General features: G+C 35.8%; 1 protein-coding gene across 1 annotated transcript; it reads left to right on the forward strand.

Moving 5' to 3' along the window:
- Positions 1 to 1,798: 1,798 nt before the first annotated feature.
- Positions 1,799 to 19,889, forward strand: LOC306867906 (voltage-dependent calcium channel beta subunit-associated regulatory protein-like; the record flags this gene model as incomplete). The annotated part of the gene is made up of 9 exons (XM_079413862.1): positions 1,799 to 1,849; positions 3,000 to 3,145; positions 5,986 to 6,065; positions 6,285 to 6,447; positions 8,589 to 8,760; positions 13,087 to 13,239; positions 13,398 to 13,632; positions 16,849 to 17,041; positions 18,461 to 19,889. 9 exons carry the CDS (start codon positions 1,799 to 1,801, stop codon positions 19,887 to 19,889), a joined length of 2,622 nt encoding a protein of 873 aa, XP_079269988.1.
- Positions 19,890 to 21,833: the final 1,944 nt, after the last annotated feature.

Raw genomic sequence — 21,833 nt, forward strand, 5'->3', positions numbered from 1 at the left:
CAATTCTAGTTTTTATTCATATTTTGAATTAGTTTTTATTTTTTTTATTTTCTGCTTTCATTTAAATTAAGTTAAAGTTCCTGCCATTGTGTTTTTGTAATTTTTATAATTTTCATTTTTTTAATGTCTATATATTTATTTATTATTTTTTTCAGTTTTAGTCATTTTTGTACATTAACTTAAACTAAAAATGAAGAAAATGTAGCCTTGGCAACTAGCTAGAAATAAAACGAGTGTAAGGATTTTTCTATAATTTAGTTTAGTTCAGTTAGAATGTATTTTATTTTAAGATGCAAAGTTTTTTTTTTATGATTTTAGTTTTAGTTAACCATGATAACCCCAGTAGTACAAGTAACTAAAAATAAGTATTTATAAAAGTAAATACTGGTCTCTAATGAATATTTAGTAAAAAATTGAATAAATACCAGCAACAATTTGAGTACTTGTCTGATTAAATTATATATTTGAGCAAAATAATTAGTACATTTTTCCAACTGAAATACTATTAAATTAGTCACCAGTATGGAGTATTTTCTTATCATTGTTAAAATATCTAATATAACTTAATGGATAATGAGTAGTCATGATAAAACAGATAATTGTTGGTATTGTATTACTTATTAGTTTAATGTAGGAATTCATGTTGAAATGTAAATAATGTATTTAAAAAAAATCTACAAATAATCTATAAGAAATGCTTATGGAGAGATTTTTGAATGTGATACACCTCCGCAGAGCCTGGCAGGCATGACAAGAGCATATGTTGCATAACGTTCACGGTAGTTCGTTGATTGTGTTAGAGACTGTAAAATATGTTTCTTCAGGTAACCTAAAACTAACTAGCACAACCGAATCACTTAAACTACACGAACAAAGGTCGTTTTTAACATGCATTTTATACATTTTCACTTTTTTGTAGTGTATCATAAAGCAAAATATTTATTTACAAACAGAATTGGTGCAAACCAAATAAATCACAAGTGAATTGAAAGTGACAAAGTAATTAAAAAGGAAATCTGGCAGCGCCATTAAATCTGAAAGAACAGTCCGGAACATTTCAAATGGGTCTCTGTTGATTTGTCTAATAACGCAGTACATTAGACATCTCTGTGAACACTACAGCAGCATTATGCATCCGAGACACAAAAAAAACAAGCTTAAATGATCTCAGGAACGCTAAAGACCCTGAGATGGAGAAAGAGAGAGAGAGAAGCTATGAAAACAGGTAGGTGGGCAGAAGCTGGATGAGTATGCAGCAGGAGCCTAAAGCTTTGCAGTCCGAGCCTTCAAACACGCTGCTATCTCTGCATCTAATGCACACAAACACAAGCTGCCTTCAGATAATGGGAGAAAAGGCAGCGTTGCAGCATTAAAGAAGCGAGGACTGCTTGGGAGGTGAGTGCAGGAGTGAGAGAGCGGGGTTTTTTTGCAGTTTATGCAGAAAGCTGTGGCGTTGATGGTTTTAAGGAGAACATATGCTGCCGGGCCTCAGCCACTGGATAAAAGAGGACATTAAAAGGGATTTTTTGGGAGGGAAAGGGGGACATTTTGTCACAGGATTGCGTAAGTGTGTGTTTGTATGTATAAGAGTTGCATTCAAACATATTTGGGAACTATATTTTGGCTTAAAAGCTGAGTATTTCACAATCATTCAAAGGAAACTTCAGGGATGCATTTGTTTTATTTTCCTTGTGAAGGAGGATTAAAATCTTTCTTTAGTGCCATAACCGGCTTCAAAGCAGCTGCCTGACTTCCTGTAATGTCTTCCTCAAGGGGGACACTCTCTCTGGCTTGGACCATGAGCAATGAGTCTGCCATATGGACAAACCAGAACAGAACTTACCCCACCGTAAGTACTTGTGCGTCTCCTTCCTGTGCTGGTTACTTTCATTACACCCATTCCCTTTCTTTGCAGCGCCATCTCCAGACAATGCGAATTGAAAATATCCTGTTCTGTGTCCCTCGTAATTGGATCCACCACAAGATCTAAGCAAATTAGCCCTTGCGAGAGAACTTCGAGTCAGACTGAATCCATCGAGCCCTCAAACGATGTGATCGAGCATCACAACCCAGAGTTACTGTCAGGAACTTCAATTACCGGCATAAGCAGCATCATTAGATTAGATTAGAATAGAGGCATTCATTTAGGAATAGCAACTAATTCCAGGATGTCCTGAGATTTTGGATCTTATAAATATACAGTTTACCCAAAAAATTATTATTATTTATTGTTATTATTTATATATTATTACAGACTCTGTGATAAATAGCTTTCTAGTTTAATGAAGAGAAATCAGTCTTCCAAACTCTTTCATTAACAAAGTAATAGACCTGATCTGAATAAACTCTTTCCAGATCTTCCAGATCCTGAACAATGGCTGGTAATTAGGATGTTCTGCTCCACCAATTGAAACACTGTATAATGTAAGAGTAATTGTAAGGTGCTTCATCTATGGCTCATTCAGGCCTTGTTCTTATGCTCTTATTTAGCATTCTTACCATTGAAGATCTCTTTGGGGACATACACAAAGATGACAGTTAAGCAGGTGGCAGGGCGAGATGTGTTGTATGCCTTTGTGCTTTGATGTCTTTGAGGAAGGAACCTTCTGTGTCTTCCATTCTTGTCTCTGAAAGTCTCCGCCTCTAGATCTTTCTAAACTCGTCTTTGGCGTGGTGAACACTGTACTTAACATCTCAACTCAGACACAAAAGCCCACACACCTGAAGGTCCTCTTCTCCAGAAACTGGGCTTTATGTAATATTACCATAGGGACCAATCTTGAACAAAGGGCTTTTATGCAAAAAAAATGTCTGCGGTTTATGTCTATGTCAGTAAAATGATAACACTTAAGGTTTTTTGGGGGGGGATTAAGACCTGAAAAAGTTGGACAATGGAATTGGAGAAACCTATATAATGTGAAAATTGAAGTCATGCGGTTTTACTCGGAGAAGGAATTTCCATTGTGACTGGTTTGTTTCTTTCTCTGGTGTTTACCCAGGACGTCCCGCTGTCATCAGGGACACAGAATGGCTATGTCCTCCTTCTGGTCCTCTTGTCCACCTTTGTCGGGGGGATGCTGGTCCTGCTCTCTGTCCTTCTGATTGTCTGTCGCCGTTGTTGTGAAGGGGACAGACGCCATGCGTGGTAAGACCAATCCCATGCAACATTTACATTTACAGGCCCCTGAACATACTTGGTTCTGGATGAACATTTCTGTCAATCAATCTATATATCTATCTGTCTGTCTGTCTATCTATCTATATATTAATCTATCTATCTATCTATCTAAATTTAATTTTAGGGATTTTAGTAATATTTCATCCTAGAATTTCCCACTTTGTTCTTTGTCCCCCCAATAAAGTCATGTGGTGCAACCTAATATATTACCTTCATATGCATAATAATTAAAGTTATTAGTAGTCATAGTAATAACAGTAATAGTCAGTAATTGTATTACTAATATTTCTTTAAATCTATAGCATTTATTAATATTTAGAATTATATAAATATATATATATTCAGTTTTAGGTAAATTCAGTAATTTTAGTTTTAGTCATTTTGGTACTATATCAATTTTAGTCAATTATATATATATATATATATATATATATGTATTTTTTTTTTTTTTTTTTTTTAGTAATTTTAGTTTTAGTCATTTTGGTACTTAAACTTCACTTTTAATTTTAGTACTTTAAGGCAACATTTTACATTTTTGTAAGTTTTTAATTTTACATTTATATTTTATTGTATTTTATTTCAGCTTTTTTACTTTTTCAATTTTAGTTTTAATTTCAGTGATATTACACAGATAGTAGTACAGTAAAAGGTTTTTAAAATGAGTTTGTATTTTGTTGATTTAATCGCCAAGGCAAAATGTTAAATTTTCATTTAAGTTAACTACGTAAGTTAATTAAGTAATTAAGCTTTTCATTCAATAATTATTTCAGCTTTATTTCAACTGCCAAAAACAATTTTTAATATTTTATTGATAATAATACATTAAAAGGTTTTTAAAATTAGTTTTTTTGTGTATTCATTTTTATGTATGTATGTATATATATATATATATATATATATATATATATATATTGTATTTATCCTTTCAGAGCAGTTCCTCAGGAGTCTATTTTTATGAAAACACACACACACACACACACACACACACACACATATATAAATAATTTAAAATCCTTAAAATATTTGCAAACTGTAACAGAAGGATCCATGATAGCATATTGTATCAGTGACTGATATTAAGAATAAACATTTTGCATTTTTATTTTATTTCCCGTAATTGGTTGCATTGCGTGACAGATGGTCGCACCAAATGATAAGACTGCATGAGGTTAAGGTTAGGATGCTTTCACACAAGATGTGTTTTTACAATCAGAAGCGTTTTCATCTTAAAACACATCATAAAACCTATTAAATTTATTGCACAATTGCAAAAAAAGCACAGATAAAATGTAGAATATTGAGAATATACATTATGATTGTCGCTTGTAGCATGATGTTTGCATGTTGACAGATGATGCATATGATTACGTTTGACACTAAATTATACATCAAATAAAACCGTAACACAGAGATTCAAATGGAATAAACTGTTCCTGTGGTGAAGCCAAGGACGCTCAGCCCTGAAAATGTTTTCTGTGCACATTCGTCACAGCCTGGCTGTATTTCTCAGTGGCTGCTGAGAGGTGTAGAGTCTGCCTGCTCTCCAGGCAGCCTGGAGGAGTGCAGGCTCACACAAATGACGAGTATAATGAGATCTCATAGCAGCCATCAGCCGCGATAAATCACTCCTGGTGCGGGAGAGAGTGCACTCTAGCCAACACCCACTAAAACACACACACACACTCGCAGTGTGCCACCGTTCACTGTGGTTAGAGGACTGGAAACTCATTTCCAGTTTTTCATTACCCTCAGTGCCTTATGGCGAATGAAACTGTATATTGTCGTAATAAAGCCGGTGTTGTTATTGTGCCTATCATACGGCATTTATTTAGATGTCAACGCAGTTGAATGTGAATGAGTTTTTTTCCACAATTATTCACAGCTGGGACATTTTCGAAATCTGGTTTCATGATTTGGCAGGACATCTCGATTGGTTTTGATTGCATCACAGCCATGAACTGATTTACTACACTTGGTGGAGAAACAATTTTTACTCAGAAATGTGCTAGTATATTTCACATTTAATTACTAGGAAAAAACAAGTAACATAATTAAATATTACATTTTGAAGGTTGCAACGCCACGTTGAGGGGGGGGGGGGGATTCTGATTCTAAACAGCATTTGATTGGACACAAATCTGTGTAGTGCAGGATGACATAATCAGTATCTTTATTCTGTTTTTTAAAGAAAAAGTAATTTAGGTTTTAAATATATACTATATATATATATATATATATATATATATATATATATTATATAGTATATACTGTATAGTTAAGTATACTAGAATATAGAATATTAGCATATAGATTTCCTGAAAACATGGATTAAAAGTCACAAATATCTATCTTGTTTTGATTACTTTTAAATGGAGTACTTTTAAATTTGAGTAAATTTAAATTAATACAGTACATACAGTTTGTTTTAAAGGTAAATTAATAAAATGTTTGTGTAATTTCAAACCTTATTAACACCGACAATAGCAATCAAAACAAAATATAAACATTCTTTTTACATTAAATATATTATTTACTTTTGAATCTATTTGAATCTAATCTAAAAAAGGATAAAGCGACTTTTGATACAAAATTAAAACAATAAAAGTGTGATTAAAACAGTAAAAAGTGTGAAACAATAGAATCGACTATAATGCTGCCTTTTATATGAGGTTTCTTGAGTTTTTTCCATTTATGTCTGAAGTCCAGGAACATGCTTGTCATCATATTCTGAGAATGACCCAGTTCTGCATGTTATGAATGATATGAACATGAATTTGAATTTGACTGGTTACGTGTTTGCATTGAAGGTTCATTGTTTGCCTCAGGGCTAGCGATGACACCGAGAAAAGTAACACCACCTATATTGAGGAGGCCCAGCCAGTGCACGGTAAGAACTTCCCTAAAAAATAAAAAAGTTCAATTCCGTGTTATATGCCAACCTCCTAGTTACACTTATTTATGAAAAGATGTAATGCATTTCCATGTATATTTACATATCGCTTCAGGTAAAGTGTCAAGGTCAAGTTTAAGTCTCACATACATCAACTGAGGGCATCATGCGAAAAACAAACCGGTCCTCTGGTCTAATCTGTCTCTCCCCGCACAGAGATTACGATTCGCGTCGATGAGTCAGATTGCCTGTCGGCAGCCAGCTCCCACGACATGGAGACAGAGCGTTTCCTCACCACGGGCACAACCGGCCGCCGGGTCTCCTTCAACGAAGCAGCGCTCTTCGATCACAGCAAGAAAACACAGGAGAAAGGTCGAAGGTCAGCCGCCCACTCACTCGTACCACCCACTCTAGACACACAGAGCGCTCCTATTCACAGCAGACTGCAGCGTTCATTACTCATTTATATGCGTTTTACATTTACATCTGAGCTTGTCAGATGCATGAGCCGTTGATGAATAACAGGGGCATTAACTTGTTTGTCAACATGAAGATTTTGGGTAAAATTAATGACAGCATGTAAGGGAAAGTTTATATTTTGTACAAAAAAAACTAAACTTGATTATCTGATAATCCTAAGCACCTTTACAAATTCATGTAATTTGATGAATGAATATTTGAAAGTACTTTTTTTATTTGTAAGGTCCTAAAAATGTATGCATAATAAGTAATAAAAAATTATTATTAATATTGTTAAAAATACATATACTGTATATAATACGTTTTATATATATATACTGCTGCTCAAAAATTTGGGATCAGTAAATTTTTTATGTTTTTTAAAGAAATTTCTTCTGCTCATCAAGGCTGTATCTATTTAATCAAAAATACAGAAAAACCCTGTTATTTTGTGAAATATTATTGCAGTTGTCTATAAATTATTTCTGTGATCAAAGCTGAATTTTCAGCATCATTACTCCAGTCTTCAGTGTCACATGATGCTTCAGAAATCATTCTAATACACTGATTTATAATCAATGTTGGAAACTGTTGTGCTGCTTCATATTTTTGGGACCTGTGATATTTTCTCTGATTAATAAAAAGCTAAAAAGAACAGCATTTATTTAGAAAATAAACGTTGTGTTACATACAATGCTATTCAAAAGTTTGGGTTCAGTCCATTCTTTTCTTTCCTTTTTCCTTTTTTTTAAAGAAATTAATACTTTTATTCAGGAGGGATGTGTTAAATGAATAAAAAGTCATAGTAAAGACTTATATTGTTAGAAAAGATTTCTAAATGCTGCTCTTTTTAACTTTGTATGCATCAAAGAATCAAAGAAAAAAGTATCACGTTCCAAAAAACAATATGAAGCAGCAAAACAGTTTCAACACTCATAATAAATCAGCATATTAGAATGATTTCTGAAGGATCTTGTGACACTGAAGACTGGAGTAATGATGCTGAAAATTCAGCTTTGATCACAGGAATAAATTATATTTTAAAGTATATTAAAGTAGGAAACCAATATTAGAAACTGCTATAAGATTTCACAATATTACATTTTTTTTCTGTATTTTTGATCAAATAAATACAGCCTTGAAGAGCAGAAGACACTCCCTTAAAAACATTAAAAAGCTTACTGATCCAAAACCTTTGAGTGGAAGTGTGTGTGTATAAAAAAATGTTAAAGAACTTAATGCATTACATATTTAATTTGATATGTACTTCATCTAAAACTATATTAAAATATGTGCATACATTATTACCTAAAATGGATAATTATTAAATAATGAGGGAAAGAAAAAAATGTTTTAAATATTAATTTGCCAAATTACATTTACATTTACATTTAGTCATTTGGCAGACGCTTTTATCCAAAGCGACTTACAATTACAACTAAAGAATAGGACTAAAGAACTAAAGAATAGTAAAAAATTACAACTAAAGAATAGGACTAAAGAATAGTAAAAAATTACAACTAAAAGAATAGGATTATTAAAATGGTGATACATACATACATATATATATATATATACACACACACACACACACACAAATATACACACCTATATATATATGTGTGTGTGTGTGTGTGTGTATGTGTATGTATGTATATATATACTATTTTGTTTAAAAATCATTTTTATTTAATACCTAAGCATACATTATTGCCTAAAAATAGATAATTACTATATAATTAGAGAATTTGTTTTTTTTTAAATATTAATTTGTCAAATTACATAACTTTTTGATTACAACTAAAAGAATAAGATGATTAAAATGGTGATTTATGTATATATATCAAATTATTATTAAAACAGGAGTTAATCATTAATCTGTTTTTTAAGCAGTATGCAGATAAGACGGTTTCTTTGGTTGACTACTTTTCGCAATACAGTTTGTCTCCTACCACATCTATCTAAATGACACTTTCAACAAACGCTCCCATGATATATTTATGGTGTTAATCTCTAATGAAGTGATAAATCCAGCCAGCATGTGTTTCCACCTCACCTCAGGTACACGCTTACGGAGGGCGACTTCCATCACTTGAAGAACGCACGGCTCACCCACCTCCACCTCCCTCCACCCGCCCTCCAGATACTCACCATCCACGAGTGTGAGTCATCAGAGAACAGTATTGCCATGACAACACGCCCCGTCGCTAAATCCAGCCTCTCAATTTTTCAGGTGACAGCCACATTGCTCTGTTAATAGGAGAATATGATGTCAGTCATAACAAGGGCAGCATGAGATCGTATTTTTCTAGGTCAGTTAAAAGCGCTGAGGTCGTGATGGATTGTCAGTTTCTTAAGTGATGTGGTGTGTAAGGAGACATTTATGCCGTGGAGCACTAGATTTATCTAGATATTGGGGTCATTAATGTTTTAACATTTTAGCTTTTACTTGCACTTTACTTGTCATGATGAAGTGTCAAGTGATAAATCCTACTGTATCTCACAAATTGTAAAAAAAAAATTTTTTAACCTAAGCAACTGTTTTTGATGTGACCCTTGACAAGAAATCGGCTGTGTTCAGAATACTGTACTAACTTAGTATATACAGTACTATAGTGTAAACTGACTACTAATACCATAGTATGTCAAACAGTACATATCATTTATACTAGTAAGAGTTTGTGTTTTGAAAGATATGAATAAGATATTTATCAACAAGAACACAATAAATTGTACAAAAGTTACAGTAAAGATCTATATAATGTTACAAAAGATTTTTATTTTAAAAAATGCTCTTCTTTTGACCTTTGTTAATCGGTTTCCACAAAAAAAATATTAAGCTACACAACTGTTTTTAACATTGATAATAATAAAAAATGTCTCTTGAGCAGCAAATTAGCATATTAGAATGATTTCTGAAGGATCATGTGACACTGAAGACTGCAGTAATGATGCTTTGAATCACAGGAATAAATTACATTTTAAGACATATTCAATTAGAAAACAGTTATTTAAAATTGTTATAATATTTCAGAATTTTTACTGGTTTTACTGTATTTTTAATTAAATAAATGCCTTGATAAGCATAAGAGACTTAAAAAACATTAATAATAGTACACCCTAAAAGTTTGAACAGTAGTGTATTTTCCTAAATGTAATTTCTTTTCTCAATTATTGATTAAAAATAAATCGAAAACTGTGTTTAGAAATGTATTAACTTTTGCTTATATAATCAAATAGCAAGAAAAAAACGGTTAAAATCAGGGGTGCTCCGTTCAGGATTTTTGAGGCCGATCACCGATTACCGATCACAGAAAGCAGTATCTGCCGATCCGATCACCGATACCGATTTTTAGCATTATTTATAGTGATACTCCAATCAGTATTTTTAGACATTTATTCAGGGCCTGAATTTCATTTTTGAAAATTGGGGAATTCCCCCTCTTAGGTGACTCTTGTTAGAAAGGATTTTTTAAATTTGACGGGTGGAGGGGGGCATTTTTTAGACATTTTTTCAAATGTACATTTATCTAACCTAAATGTTTGATCATCTGGTGCATTTTTGTTTTTACAATTGTGCAATTGTTGCAGAAAAGCTTACACACAGCACAAGCCTGATTTCACACAGGAGTCCACTACTGATCCATCTGTTTACCACAAACACAACATTTATCCATTATTTTGATTTCAAATCCAAACATTCTTCCTGAAAATTATTTTTCATTGTGATTCTTTTTTCTTTTACAGTAATACAATCTTTATAGACCTGATTAAATGCAATAAATATAAGAACATTATTCACATTATTCAATACTTTTTACTTTTGCATTTAGGCTATCTAGATTTATAAATTAAGTTGCTCAAGCAAGTGGCAAAACATTTAAACTACTTTTCTTATGTTATCACAAACATTCTAAATTAACTTATGACTGGCAGAAACAGTTAGCTCTACTGGATTTTATTTTGCATTTAAATCTTTATTACAAGCAATCCTGCAGTTTATAAAGAACTTTGCTTTCCATACCTCCATCTATTACTGCCTTGTTTATCTAAAAGTGCTCTTTTCCTTTAAACTTAGCCAAAAAGCCATATGTGTTGACTCTGAAACACAATAGACTTTAATTATATACATTTATAGTGTAATTACTACATTTTAGTGTCAATCCATGTTCATATTATTTATCGCAAACAATGCGCTGTCACTTAAATTCAGTGCGTGCAGTACAGCAAAGATAGACTAGGTGCGAAAACGATCGTGGAACTGTTGCAGACGCATCGCTCCTGGAACGCACTACCGGACCACTACCGCATGCAATATTAATGCTCGGATCCTTTAACATGAGCGTGGAAAAATACGCGCCATACGCACTGCAAATGGAGTAATGTGAACCTGTCATTATGTATGTGCGCTGCGAGTGTGTCCACGGTCTCTAGGAGAGCGCGTGAGCTCTGAATGGTTAATCACTGGCAAGAATAAAAAGAAAAGCAATTTATAAAATTTAGTAACGATGCGACACTGCCTCTATTGTGCAAGTGACAATTCCTGTGTCAACTATGCAGCGTGCAGCTCGCTTATAATGCAGACGCGATGTGATTTGAAGCCATTTGGGAATTTTGAGAGGGAAAGCGCTTGCGGTGATTCACACAGGCTTTTTATGAAATGATGTCTCACAGAAAGTTTCAAATTACTTTATATGTTATTTAATGAATAAATATGAATTGTACCCTCACCTTCAGCACGGTGCTGCTGCATGTCGTGCCAAACTTCTCACGGCATGCGCGTCATCAGCTAGAGATCCGTTTTTTGAGATCGACAATTGATTGGTCGGGTACCGATCATTATCGGCCGATAATCGCTTTGATTGTCGACAATCGAACGATTGTCGACAATCAAAGCGATTATCGGCCGATAATGATCGGTACCCGATCAATCGGAGCACCCCTAGTTAAAATAGTAGCTGGTTCTTTCATCATGCTGGAAAAAGATACAGAAGTTATCCACAGTATTACGAACATTTTGCTATTGCGTCATTCTACGAGGTAGCCCCTCCTACAGTCAAATCTCACTGGTCCAAAATTCTGCTTGAATAGCTATATCCACCTTATTTTTTGTATTTATTGTAAAATTGTAATCTGGTTTGTAGCACAAGTAGTTTTATCATTTACTGTTCTAATTATAATTATTCTGCAAGTTGTTTAACTATAGCAACTAATAAATCGGAAGTCTCAGAAAATAGATGAATAAGGTGGGTAAGAAACATCGGTCACACTTTATTTTAAGGTCCAATTCTTGCTATTAGCAAACAATTAACTACAACTTTTGCCTCAATAAACTAATTACTGCATATTAATAGTTAGTAAGGTAGTTGTTAAGTTTAAGTATTGGGATGTAGAATATGGTCGTGCAGAATATGTGCTTTATAACCTGCCAATATGTTAAAAATTTAAATGCTAATCAGAAACTATAATTAATAGTGAGAATTGGTCCCTATACTGAAGTGTTACAGAAACATCAAATATAACCTGGTTGTTACATTCTAAAAATGTTTAATCTCACCAGGGGTGTGTTTCCCAAAATTATCGTTAGCTATCTATGCTTGCAAGTCCCATCATTACCAACATGGTTTTCCAGAAACCATAGTTCAAACAAACATTCGCAAACAGCGTCGCAAACTTGTGTGTGTCACGCTGCTCGGGGAGCAAGGAGCGAGGAGACAAGGAGAACGTTCAACATTACTTTTAATGACAATCAATCCCGGACATGGGAGACAGGAAGACACAGGGCTAAAGAACACTGGGAAATCAAACGAGGAAGAACAGAAACAGGTGAGGGGTAATTAAACACAGGACTGGGGACAAATTAACTACTAAAGACTCTAAACGAGGAAAGGAACAGGAAGTCCAAATATGGGCACGAGAGGAGGGGGGGGAAACAAGACACAGGACTGACAGGTGGTTGGAATTACAGCTCTCAACATGCAGTACAATCTGTATATTCCATTCTATCTAAATATAAATGCATTTTAATCTATGTATTTTTGCGCGTCCTCAATAAGCAAAGACTGTGCATATGCACAAATACCTAAGGGAACCCACAGTGACTCAAACATCAAATACATTAAAATGACAGGGAACAAAAAATTCTAAATTAGTCATCAGGTGCCATGTTCAATACAGCAGCATCTTAGAGATCTCTAATCAGTTAAATAGCATTAGTTTTACCCCACAACATGCGTGACGTCATTAACAATGGCCCTATATTGTTGAATTAATGTGATTCAAGCGAAGGAGATGCAACCGTTTTCGAGAAATAGTCATGACTAGCTAGTTCGTTTCCACAACAATGCATCATACTATGGTGGTTAATCAGCGAGTTACATCATTGTATGGGAAGCGCACCCCTGATTTGGATTTGATGTTAGAATGCTGCTTCAATAAAGTTATTGAGTCTGAATCTTTAATAAACATTCCTATATCTGTACCAGGCATCATTATGTTTAATAAGGTTTCTTATTACTGCCAAAATAATAACCGCCCATTGTGTTTGTCACGTGCACAGCCACCAATATTTTCACTGCCCCAGACTGTCCTGACCAGCCGGAGTCTCAGTCCCAGTTCTGCCCTTCCTGGCGACGCTCTCAATTCCACTGTGGACACGATGTTCTGTGAGAGCATCACAGCGGCCGGTCCTGAGCCATCCAGCCCGTGTCTAGTGAGTCACACACACTCACCCACTGACACATCACAATACACACAGCAATCCACGCAAACGGACAACTCAAAGTTCATTTGAGTCACAAGCACATGCTGAATGCATACAGTAGATTATCCACTTGTACTGCATTTATGTAATGTTGCGAACACAAACAGATGGAGGTCAGAGGAGGAGTCGGGAGGAGCTCAGGCATCATGGGTAACGGTAGAGAGGGTGCCTCGGTCTCATCCACGGCCCTGTCCTCCTCTGGTGGGGCCCCGCAGGGCCCCATGCTGCAGTTCTTCACCAAGCTCCGCCGACACGCCAGCCTGGAAGGAGCGAGTCCCTACTTCAAACTCAAGAAGTGGAAGTTCGACAGCAGCCAGAGAGCTTCAAGTCTAGACATGAGAGGTCAGTGACACATCCAGGAGCTGGCAGCAGATTAAAGAAAGCATCCGGTGTGAATGTAGGGTGCTAGTTTCATCACGAATAAACAGGCTGTGCTAAGGAAACATGCATTTTATAGCGTTATTGCTATTTTGTGTTGTTTAAAGCTATTTTTTCTTAAATATAAAGCCAACTATATTTCTTAATGGACTATACTGATTAAAACAGTTTAGTTTCCAGATATTTTTTTATATTTTTAGCAGTGCTTTATCTATAATTAGTATTTTAATTTGTTTTTAAAGCAGTGTATTTTTCATATTTAATTATTTTTAATAAAACAATCATAAAAATATAATTTAACATTTAAATATTTCACTTAAATATACAATACTGTTAAAAATTGGGGCTTTTGGGACATTTATTTGATCAAAAGTAAGGCAAAAGCAGTAATATTGTGAAATATTATTACAATTCAATGTTTCTATTTGAATATATTTTAAAGCATAATTTATAAAGCTTAGTAAAGCTGAATTTTTAGCATCATTACTCCAGTCGTCAGTGTCACATGATCCTTCAGAAATCATTCTAATATGCTGAAGAAACATTTCTTATTATTATCAATCCTGAAAACCGTTTTTACTGTTTAATATTCTTGTGGAAACCTTGATTTATTTATTTATTTTCAGGATTTTTGATGAATAGAAAGTTCAAAAGAACAGCATTTTTTTGAAATCTTTTATAAAATAAAAATGTCTTTACTGTCACTTTTAATTAATTTAATGCAGCCTTGCTGAATAAACTAATTATTTTCTTTTAAAAAATCTTATTGACCTTAAACATTTGAACGGTAGTGTATATTAAAAAAGTTTTTGCAGAGCCTAGTGGTTGGCATTTGTTCTTCAAATGTACAAAACAATTGTGTCCATTTAGTGGCAAAAAATTTTACTCGATCTCATTTTCTCTTAATTTTATCACCTTTGCATTATATTAATGCATTTATATGACAAAAATCCTCTGATAGCGCAAGTGTGATTTTATTCTACCTCATGTTTTAAATATGAGAAAAGTGCATGGTGTAGCTGATGGGACTGAATGAATTAATAAACATGAATGAATAGATTAATAAGAATGCTGCTGTTTGATTATATAAGTATTACTGTAAATATCTCTGGATTTATCCTCTCAGGTCTGTCAGCATGAAAGGAAGTGAGATAACACTGCTGTGGAAAGTACAGACAGTGTTATGAACCTGTGAAGCGATCAGTTTCCTAGCCTTAGGGGATGCAAAGCAATATTGAAATGTTTCTTTGCTTTTCATTTAGCCCCTGCATTGTGTATTACCTTGGAAAAATGATTGAAGACCTTAATAGAGTTTTAGTGGTTTCATGTAGCATGGAGCAGAGAAATGGTTCGGCTTTTGTGTGTGTGTGTGTGTGTGTGTAGCAGACTATAGAATATTCTCTCAGCCAAGACGAAGCTGCTGTATTTGAGTGCCAAGACTCACTCTCAAGCAGATGGCCGGTTGACGCAGGGCTCTTACGTTCCAAACTTGTTTTTTTTTTTAAATGAGAGACAGCGAAAATGAGCGTCCCAAACGCTCCAGTAAAACAAGGTTCTTAATCTTTCTTGGTAAAAAAAATAAATAAATGTAAAATAATGATAATAATAAATTTTGAGGCAAAATATATATTTTTTATGATTATTTATGCATTATTTTACAATTATCTTTATATTACTTTTATTTTATATTTTAAAATAAAATAATTATTTTAATTCATGAGCACCCTAGTTATATACCAAAATGGAGCCAGATGAAATGTGAGTTTGCTAAAAGTATCTATTTGACTATCAACTATTTCAGCCACCAGACTGGAGGATTTGGTTCTTATCAAAACTATGAGATAACATAGCGATAGGTGAGAATTAACATATTGAGAATTGAAGAGCAAAGTCACAATTATCAATATTTTCCACTAAAAAATTATTATTTAAACAATATTTCTGTAAAATGAACTGTTATGAATAATTATGTCCCAAATAATTATTTTATAATTTAGCCTTAGTCTTTTTTGTGCGTCGATATATTCATACATAAATTTTTCGATAATTTTACCACAATTAATAAGTTTACGGCTGATTTACAACCAATTGACCCTTCACAAAGACCCGCCCCGCTTAGTTACTGTTGCTATGTCCAACAAGCCATGGCACTCTCATGCCACACACCATGTTCCAAGTAGTGAAAAATAAAGCAAAGGAGCAAAGGGGACACTGACAACACACAGACAAACAAGACAGAGGAGTTTACTACTGGTATGAAAGAAAGTCTTAGCTTTCAAATTTGGTCATTTTGTAAGAAATTTAATCAATAAATACAGTTTTGTGGCCCTTTAATGTGTTGTAATAGATCGCTGTAGCACCTCAGTTCAAGCGGCATGTGAACCAATCATCTCTTTCTCTTTACGAGTTTTAGCGCAAAATAAGTATGAATGAACATCCGAAGGTATCTTGTTTCAACCACGGAAAGACGTCACCGTTTTTGAAGTTAAAGTCCACTAATGTTAATCTACTCTCCTGTCTGGTTTGTTTGTTAGACAAAAATGGAAGACTCTGCATTATGATTGGTCAGATAACCTGTCAATCAAACTCCCTGTGAAGGGTCAGTTTGAAAGTTCAATGCAACTGCAACTAGGGGGCGAAAAGCAGCAATTGTACACAAATATCGGATATAATGGAACGGTGGTTTAAAGTGGTCATGACATTAATTTGTTTTTTTTTTTGCACAAACAAACAAAATAAATATGTGGGAAAATTATAATTTTCATTCTGAACTTCTCCCAGAAACAGGCTGTTTTATGGGCGGGTTCTTTAAAGTGGGGAAATTAGTTTTCTCGTGTCATGATCCCTTTAAGGTGGAAAAGGAAAGTAGTTTGAGAGCAAGAGCAAGTGAGAGATTATAAAAAGTTGTTACCATAATTGGCTAATACCAAACAAGAAACTATTCTTTTAACTACAGGTCTAGAGTTGTAGTACCAACTACAAATCTTTGTGATGCAAATATCTATTGGAAATATGGTTTTGAGAATTCATTGAACTATGTTGGTAATTTGCGACTATAATTGACAAATACAGGGTTATTTTTGGTGGACCAATTATTTGTTAACAGTTAAACCTGAAAAGTGTCAAAAATTGCTTTGTGAGTGTATTGATGATGCCACAAAATTCACATTGTCCACATAGGTTCCCCCAAGCGGAGGCAGTTCCAGCGGCAGCGTGCAGCCAGCGAGAGCATGGACCAGGAGGAGGAGCATGACGGCCATCACATCGACCTCATCCAGTACATCGCTCGCACCAAGGATGTCACCTACTTCCCCACACGACCTAGTCCACGTCTTCTGCCCCCCCCTTCCACACCCCCACCCTCCCTCGGCAGGTATCTTTAATTGCCTCGCCCATGCATTCGCTATAGCAACCATCTGCCTCATCATGCCTCATAAAGCAGACCTCATTCCATGCTGGACTGATCTCAGCGCGCTGATCGCATTGCCTTATCGTGGCATCATCAGCTTACAGTGCAAAAAGCTTTGCTTTAGATTTGGAAGTTGTTTCCTTGAATTTGGGAAAATACCACAGGTGTACCTTTTGGTATTTTTAACCATCAGTTTGCATTTGTTTTGCAAAATGGGCCAAGAAGGACAATTCACGTGTTTATGAACATTAGTATATTTGTTTATATTTGCTTACCTATCACAACTGACTTTCCTGTCTCTGTCGCTGTGACTGGTCTCCTCAAATTAACCATCACAAAGTGAGTCACAACCATCTGTGCGCTAATGGAGACATCTGTTTTAACATTTCTGAATCTGGACTCTAAGCTTTAATGGAAAGGAAAATAAACAAACATAATATATTTGACATACACTACCATTCAAACATTTGGGGTCACTTTTATTCAGTGAAGACGCACTAAAGTGGTCAAAGTGACATTTAATACATTTATAATATACAAAAGATTTCTATTTCAAATAAATGCTGAAGAATCCTGAAAAAAATATAAAAATAAAAATATTAAGCAGCACAACTTTTGACAACTTCGACATAGATAAAGCAGAAATGTTTCTTGCGCATTTTAGAATTATTTCTAAATAATCTTGTGTCACTGAAGACTGGAGTAATGGCTACTGAAAATTCTAGTCACCACAGGAAAAAAATACATTTAAAATGTATTCAAATGCAAAGCCAGTTTTTTGAATTGTTATAATATTTCACAATATTACTGTTTTTTTCCCCTGTATTTTTTGAACAAATTAATGAGAGACTTAAAAATCTTACTGACCCCAAACTGTTGACCAGTAATGTAGACACTGACATAAAACATGATGTTGTGCTATGTTGTGGTATTTTCTAATTAAATAATATAATAGGGATGGTCTACAGTGGTTAACTACTCAGCTAGTTTAGACTATTCAGTTAGTTAGTTTGACTAGTTTACATTGGTTTTCAGTATTGTACAACTAAGATTGTAGCAGTGATACTTATATTGTCATTTTAAAAATTGCTTTGGGTTTTTTACAGTTTTTGGAGCATTGCAATTTTAAGTTTTAAAATTTTAATTTTATAAAAATGTTATCTAAAAATATTAAAAATGTATAAAAGTTAAAACATGTCTGAATGAGGGCTCAAAGATAAACTAAAAATAAACTTAAATTGTATTAAAATAAAATACATTTATTTGACAAACCAACACTGACATAAAATAGATGTTGTGCTACATTGCGGCATTTTCTAAAGAAATACTGACTATATTTAAGATAACAAGCTTGACTGATTTCATATGTGTGCTGTCGTTCAGGTTAGAGGTGGAGGTGATGGTGGAGCCCAGCTGCAGCAGTGTGATGGGTCCCGGGGTGATCGGCCTCACCTCTGAGCCCCCGGAAGAGAGTTTTGGAATGGGCTACCATCAAGAGAGCTTAGAACCTCAGACCTTGTACCGTGATATCTGGACTCTTCGAGCCTCCCTCGAGCGGTATGTCTCATCCGACCAGAGCAGCAACAATGACAAAGACTCTGTCCGTAGTGACGCAGACAGCGTGTGCTCTTTAGGGGGTAAGACCGAGATGGGAGGGCTGCCTAGGTACCCCTCGCAGGATATTGGGGATGAGATGGAGGGGGATGCAGACTTGCCTCTAGATGAGGGATCGGAGAAAGGTCGCAAACAGGATAGTGTAGATTCTGAAAGGGGAAGTGACGGGGAGCCAGGAAACCGCAAGCTGCTCCAAATGGACAGCGGTTATGCCTCGATAGAAGCACCTTCGCGTGCTCCTGAGGAGTTACGACTGTTTGGTAGCAGCAGTAGCAGTAAGGACGGTTCCGCTGTGGAGCGCAGGCACTTCTTCAGTTCTGGGCACAAAGGGACCGTGTGTGAGAGCTTCGACACGGACCTCTTTGACGAAGAACTTGAAGAGGAACCCGCAGGTGCCAGCGGCGGTGTGGACGGAGTGGAAACGGACAAGAACTCCATGTTGTGGTCCCCCTATGGCCAGATGTTCACTCAACGCGACGTTCCCCACATCCTTTCCCGCCGTGACTACAGCATTGATGAAAAAACCGATGCACTTTTCCACGAGTTCTTGCGGCACGACCCGCAGTTCGATCAGCAGGAGTCTCCGCTGCGCTCCAAGCATCGTTCTCGCGTGCACCTGCGTAAGCAGTGGCAGCGCTCCAAACAGTACAGCGACCCCGGCCAGCGCTTCCAATCCTCTTTTGACCGGTACCGCACTCCGCTCCGACGCGGCGAAACTGTCAACTACCCTCTAGAGACTAGCTACCACAGTACGCTCCCACGAATCATTAGTGCACCTGACGAAGAGAGTAGCGAAGGTGCAACCAGTACTCCCGAGACACCCAAGGCAGATCAGGATACCTCTACTGATGTGGTTCCCGACAAAATAAGAACATCTTCCAGCACCGAAAGCAGTGGAACCATCAACGAAAAGGAAGCCCTCGAGGTATCGCAGCCCCCTCCAATGACTGACATTGCTGGAGAGCAATCGGTGGGCTGGGAGAACTCTAGGCAAACAATGCCACTGCCTGAGCCTCCTGATGAACATACACCCAAATGTACAAGCTATGGCCCACAGACAATCACAGAAGAGCTGAGCGACAAGCTAGCGGCAACCCTCGAAGAGCGGCTGTACTCGGATCTCCGCAGGACCAGGGAACCGTCTGAGTGTAGTGCAGTGACTGTGACCTACACATCGCCCGATCACAGTCCAGTGTAGCATGTGGCTCCCTCAATCTCCTCGTGCAAGAACACTTCACGGCAACTACAGGTCCAAAGTTTTGGTCGACATTGGCTCCGATCTGGAACAGGTTTGCTTTGGTCATTTAAATGGCTTTGAAATCATTCTCATTCTGTCCTAGACCAGTGGTGTAGAGACGTTTCTTCCATGCTCAGTGTTAAATAAATGGCAATTAAAGCTCATACCTCATGTTGCTCAACGCACCAAGTCTTAAACAAATTAAATGTCAAAGTCTGTTATTATAGCTCTCCATTTAGCTACTCGTTGACTTCAAAAGCCAATATTTTCTCTGCACTAGGTAATCCACTGTGAAATTGGGTGCTATTAGATTAAAGATTGATTATATTTGTAATTGCATGAATTATATTGCAATGCTGCCTATCCGGATGTCTGTTCATGACCCAAATCAATATTATTTTCTTTTACTTGTTTTTAAATGTACAAGCGAGCCCTCCATTCAGTTATTATGTTTTGTTTCTGAAGTTGTAAAATACTCAATACTACTTATTATTAGCATCTAGGATTTTGTTGTGTGGTTGAACCTGCTTTCAGATTTTAGAAAAAAAATGCTATAAATTATAAATCATAATTGGAATAAACTGCAGAAATGTCCTTGTATGGGTAGACATGTCTAATTATGTCACATAACCTGTATTTCAAAAACAACAGCATATCTGAAACACCATGGCATTGGGCCTGTTCCTAAGCAAACATAAGTCTTTTCCCATTTTAACTTCACAGTGTTTATAATTTGGGTTACATAAAATGGGATTAGTTACATCACTAGCCGTGTTAGTTTGTTCCCCACCGACACGTTTGCAATCCATTATTAAGTGTCCTTGTCATTTAATAGTGTTATTTTACCATTGAAGTACTGAATGGCTAAAACTGCCTCTGTGAGATACTGTAATTTTATGACCATTGAATTATTATTATTATTGTGCTTTTCATCTTTTAAGTGTATCATTTGTTCTGTATCGTTGATCATATCTGTGAGAATGAGAAGCAGACCGAGCGATTTTTGAGTATACAATGCCAAACTGTCGTCAGGTGATTCCAAGATAAAACATTCAAACACTGTAAGCAACAGTTGGGAAAACGGGGAAAGAAAAAACAGTCCTGCAAAATAATGATCACAGATATGCCTCTCTCTAAGGTTTTGAATCAGGTCTGAGACATTTTCATAAATTTCATTGTGAGAAGGACATGCCTTTTCTTGCATATATTTCACGAAATGAGCTCTATGTGTTCGTTAACATTACTTTTATGTGAAAATTACCAGGACAAGAATCCCTAGAGGTGGACACCTGCACATACTGCCTTTGGACAGAAGCGTTATTTTAAATCATTTAAAGCAAATCCCACTGCCCAGCATAAGCAACTGTTGAATCTCGGTACAAATGCCACCATTCACGTTGATTTGAATTATTCCAATAAAATGGGATTCTGGTATTCCTGTCTGTCAGTTCACAGTACGGGTTGCGTTCTGTATTGATCATTATGGGTTTGATCTTCTTGGAAGCATGCAAACAAAAGGTTGTCCTTGGCAGATTCTCAATTTCGATGTGTTGGAAGGTCTATCTTTGTGAAATCTGAGCGAAAAGGCCATTGGTGATAGAGACTCTTGATGTAATGAAGAAAAACCTTGGGTAGCATCCACAGGCCTTGTTTATGAAGGCTCACATTGTTTTGTGGCCTTTTAGGGTGATTGTTTGAGCTGTCGAGTAGTTCTCTAGAAGCTACATGGACTATTTAGGGTGCATCTGAAGTGCACTGTGCAGAATTAAAAGGCTTTCATTATCTAGGTGAATGTCCACGGAGTAATTAACAATGCCAGAGAAAAGAGAGCTTCAGACTAGCTGATATTGTTGATTGATTGTTTCTGGCTAAATTAAACTTACTGACCATCTCACATGATTAACA

The sequence above is a fragment of the Barbus barbus genome (genome assembly GCF_936440315.1).
Source record: "Barbus barbus genome assembly, chromosome: 49".
Classification (NCBI taxonomy): domain Eukaryota; kingdom Metazoa; phylum Chordata; class Actinopteri; order Cypriniformes; family Cyprinidae; genus Barbus; species Barbus barbus.